This window comes from Littorina saxatilis, linkage group LG11, assembly GCF_037325665.1.
Source record: "Littorina saxatilis isolate snail1 linkage group LG11, US_GU_Lsax_2.0, whole genome shotgun sequence".
Lineage (NCBI taxonomy): Eukaryota > Metazoa > Mollusca > Gastropoda > Littorinimorpha > Littorinidae > Littorina > Littorina saxatilis.
Window position 1 is genome coordinate 43,626,336 of NC_090255.1, and position 13,053 is coordinate 43,639,388.

A 13,053-nucleotide genomic window follows, 5' to 3' on the forward strand; every position below is an offset into this window, starting at 1 on the left:
TGGTGAAGACTGCGGTAAATCTGTAGATGATAAGAGAACAAGGATTGTCTCAGAAGAAACGACTAAATGTTTCAGACCGGTAACTTCATTTCAACATTGCACTATATAATGGACGTTCTATGTGACAGGAGAGTTTGCTGATTTTGTGTTAAACATTGGAGAGATCGTCTGCTAGAATCAGAGATAGGTCGCTTCAGATTGCAGCTTCTGGAAATTTGCAAGGTTTGTTGCCTGTTAAAGAACTGGATTTTACACGTACAGTAAGCAACAACAAAAACACACACAAAGCAAAAATGGCATCGTCTGTCGACTAGTCACAGGAACAAACCTGGCGAGGTATGCGTGTACTTCATACACGTCAGCCATTGTTGTTACAGTTTTGAGTCAACGTTGTACGTATTCTTCCGCAACAGGGTCCAATCGTCTGGGTTTCAAATGTTCTAAAAATAAATTCTAGTGTTGATTATTTTTTAGCCCTCTTTATTCTTACTTCGAATAATCCACGTGTGATTTTTGGTGTAATCAAAGTAGTTCGTTCTAATTTCTCACTTGTCTAAAAATAATCAACTAGATTTAATCCACCCCTCGGTTGCATTGCAGGAGTTGTATAATCCACCCCTCGGTTGCATTGCAGGAGTTGTATAAACCTATTTATACAACTCCTGCAATGCAACCGAGGGGTGGATTAAATCAAGTTGATTATTTTTAGACAAGTGAGAAATTAGAACGAACTACTATATATATGTACATGCATACATGGATATAAATAGCAAATAAGCATAAAAAACGCTCCAATCCAAGAGGGCAATTTAAAACGAACCAAATCCCTCCTAAACTAATCCAGCAACTTCCAATAAAATCTTTGAGCCCAATTTTGAAATATTATCACGGGTTGATATTATTATAGTGTATTATTATTGTTTTTTAGTGTGTGCCTGTTTGTACGTTGAAGGCAAACCTGACGCAGACAAATTCTCTTGGCCATCGCGTAGTACAATAGTAGCTGAGTAAGCGGTATTTTGCAGGGTAAGCAGAATAAGTAGCGGGCAGTAATCGGTGCACAGCCGCGTGTACCGAGGGCATTTCCTAATACGCTATAGCCGCACGATACCTGGCGATAGGTGCTACGATGGGGATCTATCTCTCTCTCTCTCTCTCTCTCTCTCTCTCTCTCTCTCTCTCTCTCTCTCTCTCTCTCTCTCTCTCTCTCTCTCTCTCTCTCCACGATGCTGGAACCTGGGACGTTGGTCTCCAAAAATGGGAAGACGGCACAGGGCCCAAGCTTACTTAATCTAGGGGGATGGGGAAGACACGGGGGACTGACTGCAAGGATTTCTGAGAAGACGGAGCTTTAGACCAGACCAGAGGAAATAGAGCTAGGGAAATAGAGTATAGGAGTGTTGACCAGCAGAAAAGAAATACAAGTTATTACTTAGAATAAGTTAGCATAGAAACAAGTGATAGCTAGGATACGACAGTTAAACTACAGTGCCAACTGAACAGTCTGCATCAGGTAAGCAAGTTCGCACGTTGTTTCCCCTTTTGTGTCAAGTTGTACCCTAAATAAAAAGAAGAAATTGTTGCTCTTGGTTTCGTTTGCATTCTTAAGATTGTTCGTACCTTGTTCTTTGTCTCCATTATAAAGATCTGTCTGTCCTCTCAAAACTCACAAAGCCAAGCGAGTAAAAGTAATCATGGACATCTTTAATAAACATCTTTAAAGACCAGGTCACCACCATGATCGACCCCGCGATAGTTGGTGGAGATGCAGTTTTCCTTTATACCTGCTATACATATCTTTCGCTGCCTTTATACACTTATGAAATCAGAACACGTTGTCCAATAACATGCTTGTGCATTAACGTCAAACAATCAAAACAAAATCTTCTCTAAACACGGTCTGCTGGGGTTTCACAAATAGGTAAGAGCGGGGAAGCTGTTAGAGACGGACATGAAGAAAAGGGTGGCAGTGGGATGAACAAGAGAGAGGGGTTGAAAAAAAAAATTTTGCTCATTTTTTTCGTTTCATTTTCTTTATTTTCGCTTAAGTTTCCGTCCTAATGTTCTGTCCATTACCCTGCTTCTGCATCAACTATCGCGGGGTCGGGTAATGTGGTGACCTGGTCTTTAAAGATGTTTATTAAAGATGTCCATGATTACTTTTACTCGCTTGGCTTTGTGAGTTTTGAGAGGACAGACAGATCTTTATAATGGAGACAAAGAACAAGGTACGAACAATCTTAAGAATGCAAACGAAACCAAGAGCAACAATTTCTTCTTTTTATTTAGGGTACAACTTGACACAAAAGGGGAAACAACATGCGAACTTGCTTACCTGATGCAGACTGTTCTGTTGGCACTCTATTTCAACTGTCGTATCCTAGCTATCACTTGTTTCTATGCTAACTTATTCTAAGAAATCACTTGTATTATCTTTTCTGCTGGTCAACACTCCTATACTCTATTTCCCCAGCCCTATTTCCTCTGGTCTGGTCTAAAGCTCCGCCCTCCAAGAAATCTCTGCAGTCAGTTGTGTCTTCCCCATCCCCCTAGATTAAGTAAGCTTGGGCCCTGTGCCGTCTTCCCATTTTTGGAGACCAACGTCCCAGGTTCCAGCATCGTGGAGAGAGAGAGAGAGAGAGAGAGAGAGAGAGAGAGAGAGAGAGAGAGAGAGAGAGAGAGAGAGAGAGAGAGAGAGAGAGAGAGATTCCCATCGTGGCACCTATCGCCAGGTATCGTGCGGCTATAGCGTATTAGGAAATGCCCTACGATACACACGCGGCTGTGCACTGATTACTGCCCGCTACTTATTGCTTACCCTGCAAAATACCGCTTACTCAGCTACTATTGTACTACGCGATGGCCAAGAGAATTTGTCTGCGTCAGGTTTGCCTTCAACGTACACACAGGCACACACTAAAAAAACAATAATAATACACTATAATAATAACATCAATATCAACCCGTGATAATATCCCCCCACATAACGCATAAAATATTAACTCTATCTGTCCAAATATAGGCCATTTTGGTCCTAAGAGGACGCACAAATCAACTTGTCAGTCAGCCAGACATACCAAATGGTTTGGGTGGTGTGTACTCAATCCCCAAATCTCCAGTAATATGCCGCAAGATGCAGCGGTAGGCCTGTCCACGATACGTTTCATTCAGAGCAGCAAAGGGAAGGGCCAAGGTCGTTTCAGTTCGAGTAAAAACGACAGCATTGTGGTCTGGGTCATCCCATACAAAGAGGGCTGCTGGTTCGCCGAGTCTAGATGTCACGCACGTGCAGTTGGCATTAGGATCGTGCGACCCTTCAGCAGCAGGGCACTCTTTCAGGTACGGCGGAGAAGGTGGCTCTGTTGACATGATAGTTTAATTACTCTATTTTGCTATGAGATAATGGGAATGCTCTATCATATATGTTTTTTTCTAATATGCTGAATAAAAAATGTGATTCAAAAATGATAAACGAAAATATCAAACAAATTGATCAAAAACTGTAGCCCTGAGTCTTTTGCAAACGGTCAAATATGACGTCATCAAATAGCCCTATCAAAAGTCAGCTATGAAGTTTCAAGCAAATGCTCTCAAAAATGTGTGTACCAATTTTCATAACAATCCGTTCAGTAGTTTTTGAGAAAAGCTTTTCATAGACAGACACAGACACACATCGGGAGACAAAACTTGCTTTCCGCCCTATTTTTTTTTTTTTTTTTTTCCTTACACCTGTACCTTGTCCCGGTGTGCACTCACGCCGCCCCGTCCCTGCACTCACTGTTCCATCCACATCTGAATTTCGTTCCGCTGCCAGACTTGTCGATTTTACAGACGCTCCAGGGGGGGATGTCGGGTTGCTGCGGTAGGCTACACTGCACTTCTGCTGAGTCACTTCGACGGTGTTCAGTAGTGGGTCTGTCCCGAGCTAACGGACGCAGCCCACTACCTACTATGCCCCCTACTAACGACATTGACTGCTAAGTCGCGGAGCCAGACTGAGTGAGGGTCCCCTCCAGAGAGCAGACCGCCACCACGTCCCTCCGTCGACCCCCCAGAACGTCACACGTTGAGGACTGACAGCAGAAGTACTATTCAGGGAAGGATCGAACAGGAACACTGAGACCAAGGTCACCATGAGAGCTCCGGGCATGAAGGGCCACAAGAGCAAGGACACTTTATAATTTTGGATGATTAATGAGATGAGGATGATTATAATGATGATGCTATGGATTTCCAATTTGGTTTGAGACTACGTGACAGGGCAGCACTCTACGCTTACTGTCATAATATATCCTGGTGTCAACCAGGCCCGAGAACTGCCGCACCTGCGGTGTTGGTCAGGTAAACAGAACCTGAGCACCCTCAAAGTCGCATTCGTTAAGTGAATGACACTCGGCTGTGTGATTCCAGCCTTCCCATAGGAACCATAGCACTTCCACTCTGGGTAGGAGCCGACCGTAGCCCGAAAAACCCACATGACCCTGATGGGATTCGAACCCACGACCTCCCGGCCCACAGCCCGATGCGCTAACCACTGCGCTACGGGGGCCGGTGCTTTCCGCCCTAGTTAAAACTTTCAGTCATTACTTGACCGAATGTAAAAAGGGTCACTGTCTGACCGTTAAAACATTTAGCAGGTTGCCTAGAATCAGTCCTGATTGGTCAAATAATCTATGGTGCACTAAAATGGTAATTAACATAATTTAAGTTTGTAACACTGAGTTCAGTAATTATTTTCAAGATTTGCTCTATAAAATAAATCTCTTATGGCTCTGTGATTGTTTCAATAAGGATATTGTCAGTAACTACAAGAGATTAGAACGTTTGACAAGGCACATTTTTCTGCAGGCGAATGTATAACTGTGTGGACAGTTCCAGTTAGATCTAGTTTTGTGTGTGTGCCGGCTTTCCATGCCTTGCAAGCTCTACTTCGCCAGAGTTGCACATTTCGGAAATTGACGGGTTTATCTCCAACAATGATTTTACGATTTGATGACCCTCCGCACCATTTTATCGATTAGCCACTAACAGTGTGAGTTATGCTTAATGTACCCGTAAGCATACAGTTTCACTTTTATATTCAGGGCCGTAGCAGCCCTACCGGCCACTCCGGCCATGGCCGGTCCAGTTTTTTGTTAAAAAAATTAAAAAAAAATCGTCTTCATAAGCTTCAGCGCTGTGTTAGGAGGAAGGAGGGGTCGTGACTTAGATCGCACAATGACAGCGTTAAGCGAGAAATTGTCACTAATTGATCTAAATCTAAAGTAAAACTAAAAGGCAAACTGCGTATGCACCGACTGAGACGCATTACTGATCCACTGAGCCATCGCGTTTTGCACTGAAGAGACATCTGAGTTATCTACCTTAGTTCACGTTTTTCGTTTCCCGGGAAAAGTACCTTTTTATTTTTTGTATGGCCGGACCACTTTTAGGAGCTGTGCTACGGCACTGATATTCAGTGAATTATTAGTAGCGAGACATCTACCAGAACCTTTTACGCTCCCCCAAGCAAATGAGTGACGTCCCCTGATGTGAAAGTGACACGATCGTTCGCTCATTTGCAAAAAATAAAGTTGGCATGTTATTTCTATTCTCGTTATGTATCTGCATTCATCTGGGAGGCTGGTGCTATGATTACACGGTAAGAATGTTTTGAAGGCTTAGGGTTTCTAGTTTACATCGATGTTGTCCTGAAATATGCTAAAACTGTTCATTTCAGTACTGAACTGACGCTGTCGTCTGCTACATGTACGTAGGATAGTCAATGGAATCAGTCGACTTCAAAATTCTGCATGGTCTAGCTCGAAATCTGTCAGAAAAAAACACTTCTTCTTTTAGGGTCAAGCATCATTTTGTAATATTGAGACGATAAGCTATTTGTCACTAACAGGGAGGATGAGAAGAATGTTAATATTCTCAAATCAAAGCAAGGGGCACAGCCTCGCTGTGGCAAATGCGGATGAATACGCTTCCTGGGTTTGTAAGCCAGTTTCAAGGGCATTGCCGTAACTAACAATTGTTATTGTTGTGTCATGGTAAGAGTGTCTGCATGCACATTCTGCTTTGGGACAGATTTACTGTGTACCAACATGCAATAAAGACGGTCTTTATTCAGGTTATCGGCTTGTTTGTGAATTGCATGTTGTTCCTTTGACATGTGTAAAACTGAGATGTTTATACATCTATTCTAAAGATTAACATGGAATTAGAATTAGAACAAATGCTCGTACGATTAACCGCTAACAACATTCCACTGATTCTATGTTTATTTTGTAATGTGTGTAGTGTGTCTTTGAACCAAACCTGCAATATTGATAGTGTAAAAAATCCTCTGGACTTCTGAACCATGCAACAATTCACACTGGTATCGTTGCTTATTGAACTTTGGATCCACGTTCCCCAAGGTCAGTCTTATCGATGGATTGGACACATCATTGACATTCGTGGTTTGCCCATCTGGATCTTTCCAAAGGAGAACACTGTTAGAGTTCCCTAGGTTCTCAGCCACGCAGGTGCAGCTGGATGCCTTATTTACGACGTACATCGTGCAGTTTTGCAAACTGAGCAATGGCTGAAAAGCAGGATCTGTATTCAGACAAAAATAGACCAGTGTTATCAACATTTTTTGTTTTCATATAAAAGAGACACATTTATTAATTAGTGGAGTAAAATGCAAGCAGTAAGTTAGTTTTTTTGTTTATACATTAATTTCATTGGTTACTGTTTCCAACAGAACTCCTCCATCAAAGTAGCTGGGCTGTGAAATAATGCTTGATCTTTTGACCATCGTGACTGCAAGTGTAACGTGCATATTCGCATATATATGCGTATATTGGTGCTGCTGAACAAATACATTTTGGATCAAGTTATCCTTTTTTCGACTTGCCTGCTAATAAAATACATCAAGATAAAAGCCATTCAAACAACAAAATAGCAGTTCAAACTCGTTTCACTATCATGGAATATCATGTCAAAATCTGCAGCATTCGGGACAGATTGCAAGGTAATCCACATAATTTTTGGCTCACGAAGTGTAGCCTATGCGATCGTAACTTTGTCTGTCTGTGCGTTTGTGCGTGCGTGTGTGTGTGCGTGTGTGTGTGTGTATGTCTGTGGTAGAAACTTTAACATTTCCGAGTCTATGTGTGAGTGGTTATCCAAGACTATGGATAAAGCTCGCATAAGATTACGTCACGGTCAAAAGTGTTTGACGTCAATTAATGCATCATGACGGCATGCCTCCCTGTAGTCTTTCTCTCTCGCGTGGTGTGTGTGGTCTCGGTCATTGTTATTTTGAGCGGGCCGAGACTATTTGTCAGTCGTGTCCCTGTAAGTAGGCTACATGCAGACACAGACAGATCTAGATCTAGTGTCTCTCTTTCTTGCACAGTGTCACCTATGATCCAAGCAAATAAGAGAACAACGTTGAAGTGACAATGACTAGGTTTAAAATGTCCCTTATCAGAAAGTTCAACCTCAGTCCTTTGATGTTTATTAAACACATTTTCATATAAAGTTGGCGCTTCATATGGAAAAGTGGCTTTGAAATTGACCCTAATCCTTCTTTGGGCTCTGTAAATGTCGTTTGGGGCTATGGTTGTATAGAGAATACTACATGGCTTGCCGTGTCGCACCAGATTTACACGAGTTGCTTTCCCCAAATATTGAACTGCGAGCGAAAGCGAGCTGTTCACTATTTGAAAAAGCAACGAGTGTAAATCTGGTACGACACAGCAAGCCATGCAGTATTCTGTTTATCCTACATACTGTACTTACGTGTATTTTACTGAAAATGTCTTGCAGACGAGGCAGCTAAATTGAAGACGCTTGTTTTGAAACCTCGATCTCTTCTAAACGGCCTCGTGCAATCTATTACGTCAAAGCAAAGAAACGTCACTCTGAAAGTGTGGCGTGACGTGTTAGTTCTAAAGATTCATCGAGGGTAATTAGCGAGCGCAAGTTTTGTTTCTATAATGACGTTTGTCTCGGTGACTTTGGCATCATAAGCAGTGGAAAAACAGGTCCCTGCCAGACTTGCTTGACATGACCTCATTTACATGATATACACACGTGTGATTTGAACGATTATTATCTCACGGGTGTCTCTCTCACGTATGTAGGATAAAAAACGTTATCTACTGGTCACCCCAATGTATAAACTGAAAACTCTTTCTGCACCAGAACACGCAGAAAGGATTGTATCTGCCTGATGTCTGATGCTTTTCAAAATCCCCAACCACTAACACCTTCAAAACGGACATTAACTGACACTGTTGTTTTTCCCTATATAATCCTTACTATTTTTCCGAGACGTCGTCGTGTTGTGTATTTAGCTTGCCACAACCTCATACATGGTCCTAAAAGTTAAAGTTGAAGAAAATACTAAAGATAAATGAACAAGCTGACGCAGTGTCATTCGCACCGTGAATACCCCCATGGGAACATACTAAAGTCTGGTTCCAAATAGGCTCAATTTCCTTCTATTTCTTTGTATTTCTGCCTCGTAGGGGTAGGGGTGTTCAAACCAAAGGCACCTTTAAACCAAAATTCAAATCACACATCTTACAATACTAAGACACTCAGCAGTAAAAGGGTGTCTGCTGGTAAAAAATTCCAAACAATCCTAAAAGTACTTCACTACTAAACGTGCTTTTAAAAAGAGCCGTTATTTTTCCCTCTATAATCAGTATTGTGTTTTCTGCGAACATGTAGTCTTTTTAGATGGTTGTCATGTGCACATGAGTTGCTAAAGCGTTTTCAGTTGGGCATATGTCGAAAAGCAAAGAATTAGCCCTTTGAAAACCATCAGAACTGTCACACAAAAATAACATTTACCAACTGACCAAACATAGGGCTTTTCCTTATGTATTATGTATTGTCGTGTTTTTTTGTAGCATACTTGTGAAAACAGCCACCACTGTTGTAAATGATACTTTAAAGAGCATTATTTCATTTTTACAGTTGAAGGACAACCTGGACTGCCGTATATTACAGCTGTTTTACAATCAGCCAAAATTTTCTTAACAAACGTATGTTTAAGAACAACTCCCATAGTGAAATTGAAGGAAAACAAAGTGAAAACCCCCCTGCCATAGAGGAGCTAAAGAATCAACAATAAACGACTGCATGGATAGCTTGATGCACGAATGCATTGCGGACATGTTTGTCTCTAACCAAGAGAAAGTTCCAAAAAATCCCTTTTGTGCTTCTTATTATACAGTGACGTCAAAGACAGCCTTTTCTGCTGTTCATACATTCAGGGGTTATGGTTACACTAAACGACGTAGTTGTAGCCATACTGCCATCCAGATTTATTTTTTCCTTGCGAGCAGTCACAGGGTGTTTGTGCTGTCTGCCAACCGTCAGACGACCCCGCCCAAGTCTGTTAAGGGACCGTTTGACCGTTATAGTTCAGTACAGACAGATAAAGACGGGCAACGGACAACGGCTGGACGACCAGGGTGAGTATGTACGCTCACTTTTGCTACACATGCGAGTAGCGGCTATTATCCGTTGTTCACAAAACATTCCTATATAATGTTTGGAAACAATGGTAGGGATAAAAATCAACCGTTTCCAACTGTGCCAAAAAATCAAAAAGACGCGTTCTATAACGGTCAAACGGTCCCTTAACAGACTTGGGCGGGGTCGTCTAACGGTTGGCAGACAGCACAAACACCCTGTGACTGCTCGCAAGGAAAAAATAAATCTGGATGGCAGTATGGCTACAACTACGTCGTTTAGTGTAACCATAACCCCTGAATGTATGAACAGCAGAAAAGGCTGTCTTTGACGTCACTGTATAATAAGAAGCACAAAAGGGATTTTTTGGAACTTTCTCTTGGTTGGAGACAAACATGTCCGCAATGCATTCTTGCATCAAGCTATCCATGCAGTCGTTTATTGTTGATTCTTTAGCTCCTCTATGGCAGGGAGATTTTCACTTTGTTGTCCTTCAACTGTAAAAATGAAATAATGCTCTTTAAGGGGAGGTTCTAGTATAAAATATCACCAAAATCGCTTCAGTTGTGATTTTGGGGTTCTTGCAATAATGGGTAGATAAAACATTGTATAGTATTGTGGTGGAAGAAATTTCACCAAATCATTAAACCGTTAAAATGACAGTTTAACCGCCAAAAAACACTCTGCTCCTTGTTTCTTGGTCCCTAATCGTCGGATTTACACCAAAATTGGACCATTGTCCCTAACTGATCTCCAATACAAACTTTTCAAGAAGAAAAAGTTAATTATAGGCAGTTAAAAACCCGTTATAAACCGTTATTTTCTAATTTTTCACCGATCTTTATGAAATGTTGTGGTTAGGTTGGTTGTCCCTAACTGAATTTCAACAAGAATAAAAAGTTGATTTTTGGCAGTTAAAAAACCGTTAAATCCCGTTTTTTCACCAATCTTTATGAAATTTTGTGAGTAGGTCCGTTGTCCATAACTGAGTTTCAATACGTACTTTTCAGAAGAAAACCAAGCTTTTGTCAGTTATAAACCGTTATTTTCTAATTTTTCACCGATCTTTATGAAATGTTGTGAATTTCAACAAGAATAAAAAGTATCTAAACTTTGAAGCCTTTTTTTTCTCAGAATGATGTTTTCGGCACCTTGCTTCGCCGTTTCCTTGATAACTCAAAATGTTCTCAACCGACTGGAACAAAACGTAGCATGGCTTTTTAGTATTCATAGGACTACACTTTGTGGAAGGCGTTTGTGGGTCGGGATAAAATCAAAGAAAATATAGCTTGTCAGTTAAAACCGTTATATGTAAATATGATGAAATCAACGTTTTAATTAAAATAACGTAATTTTGATTCCACAAAATGTAGTCCAATTACATGTTATTGTATGTTTTGAATTTCTTTAAAAAATGTGCGCTCCTTGAAGAATTATCAAGGAAACGCCAAAATCACTATTTTCGGTTTCTAGATAATGTATGTTTTTCCGTTGAATTGTTTCTCAACGGCAGTTGTCGTGACATATTAACTAACACAATATATGGGTCAGCAATGCATTTGACTTTATTTGAGCCGAAATCCATTAATATTTCCCATTCTAAATAGGAACACAACTGAAGCGATTTTGGTGATATTTTATACTAGAACCTCCCCTTAAAGTATCATTTACAACAGTGGTGGCTGTATGCTACAAAAAACACGACAATACATAATACATAAGGAAAAGCCCTATGTTTGGTCAGTTGGTGAGATAGGTAAATGTTATTTATGTGTGACAGTTCTGATGGTTTTCAAAGGGCTAATTCTTTGCTTTACGACATATGCCCAACTGAAAACGCTTTAGCAACTCAAGTGCACACGACAACCATCTAAATAGACTACATGTTCGCAGAAAACACAATACTGAATATAGAGGGAAAAATAACGGCTCTTTTTAAAAGCACTTTTAGTAGTGAAGTACTTTTAGGATTGTTTGGAATTTTTTACCAGCAGACACCCTTTCACTGCTGAGTGTCTTAGTATTGTAAGATGTGTGATTTGAATTTTGGTTTAAAGGTGCCTTTGGTTTGAACACCCCTACCCCTACGAGGCAGAAATACAAAGAAATAGAAGGAAATTGAGCCTATTTGGAACCAGACTTTAGTATGTTCCCATGGGGGGATTCACGGTGCGAATGACACTGCGTCAACTTGTTCATTTATCTTTAGTATTTTCTTCAACTTTAACTTTTAGGACCATGTATGAGGTTGTGGCAAGCTAAATACACAACACGACGACGTCTCGGAAAAATAGTAAGGATTATATAGGGAAAAACAACAGTGTCAGTTAATGTCCGTTTTGAAGGTGTTAGTGGTTGGGGATTTTGAAAAGCATCAGACATCAGGCAGATACAATCCTTTCTGCGTGTTCTGGTGCAGAAAGAGTTTTTAGTTTATACATTGGGGTGACCAGTAGATACCGTTTTACAACCATAGCCCCAAACGACATTTACAGAGCCCAAAGAAGGATTAGGGTCAATTTCAAAGCCACTTTACATATGAAGCGCCAACTTTATATGAAAATGTGTTTAATAAACATCAAAGGACTGAGGTTGAACTTTCTGATAAGGGACATTTTAAACCTAGTCATTGTCACTTCAACGTTCCCTTCACTAAAGTGGCTAAGATGCCTGGACTACTAAGCTTACTGTGTGTGTGGGTGTGTATGTGTGACGGAGTGATTGAGTTTGTGTTACTGTTTGTCTATTTCTTACGTGAGCCTTGAAGGCTTCGCCTCTTGTGTTTACTTGTTTACAGAAATTAAAGGGAACCCTAATGTTTTTCTGTTGTAATTTGCAGTTAAAACGATGAAAAGAAACTATCATAAAATCTATTTTCACGTTTTCCATACAGATGCAAAACTCGGGCAATTCCATGTAGCGTGCGTGTTTTATGGTTATTATGACCAAGTATGGATTTAAAGTATTGTACATGTGTGCGCACATATTGATTTAGGGAATTACAATTTCCAAGGCACATGTGAAGATTATACAGTGTGCCTCATTCAGTCTTACCTGTTTGTTACCGGTTATCAAATTGCAAAGTGAAAACATGGATTGAACATATGGGTACGTTAATGACAAAAGTCAAATATACTTACAAAATAATATGAAACTCGTCTCCGCATGTGTTCATTTTCCCATAGCTGCATATTCTATTTTCCCGTGCTATTCAATTACATCTACCCTGCTCAGTGTAAAGTTTTTTGAAACCTTTATGTAAACATAAGTCTCACGACTGAGTAATGTAGTGTTCTTCCCTAAATGGGAGGAACGTTAAAAACTATCCCTTTGGCAATCCACAGAAAGTTAATATTTACTATCTTTACATACAACTTCAAACAACTGTTGCTGTTCCATTCACTGAACAGATCGAGGAACATTCTTGTGAAATGTGACTTTGTCACTTACTTGTTGTCACTTCCAAGCAGAAAACAAACATACAAACAAACCAACAAGTTCCCTCGACATCCTCTTCAGTGGTATCGAATTTACCGTGTATTGTCTAAACATACTTAGCTTTTCGAAACTTGTTGCCAATAAACAATAAAG

At 40.5% G+C, this 13,053-nt stretch overlaps 1 protein-coding gene and 1 non-coding gene across 2 annotated transcripts in view; both read right to left on the reverse strand.

Annotated features, from left to right (window-relative positions):
• Positions 1-13,053, reverse strand: part of LOC138980544 (uncharacterized) — a 47,239-nt gene that overhangs the window by 6,911 nt on the left and 27,275 nt on the right. Inside the window, exons 9-10 of the mRNA XM_070353434.1 lie at positions 6,304-6,585; positions 3,078-3,359 (exon numbers count right to left, since the gene is read on the reverse strand). Coding sequence (XP_070209535.1) covers positions 3,078-3,359; positions 6,304-6,585 — 564 coding nt within the window. The remainder of the gene's footprint in view (positions 1-3,077; positions 3,360-6,303; positions 6,586-13,053) is intronic.
• On the reverse strand, positions 4,477-4,550 carry Trnah-gug (transfer RNA histidin (anticodon GUG)). Its single transcript has one exon. It is a non-coding gene; the product is annotated as a tRNA-His (tRNA).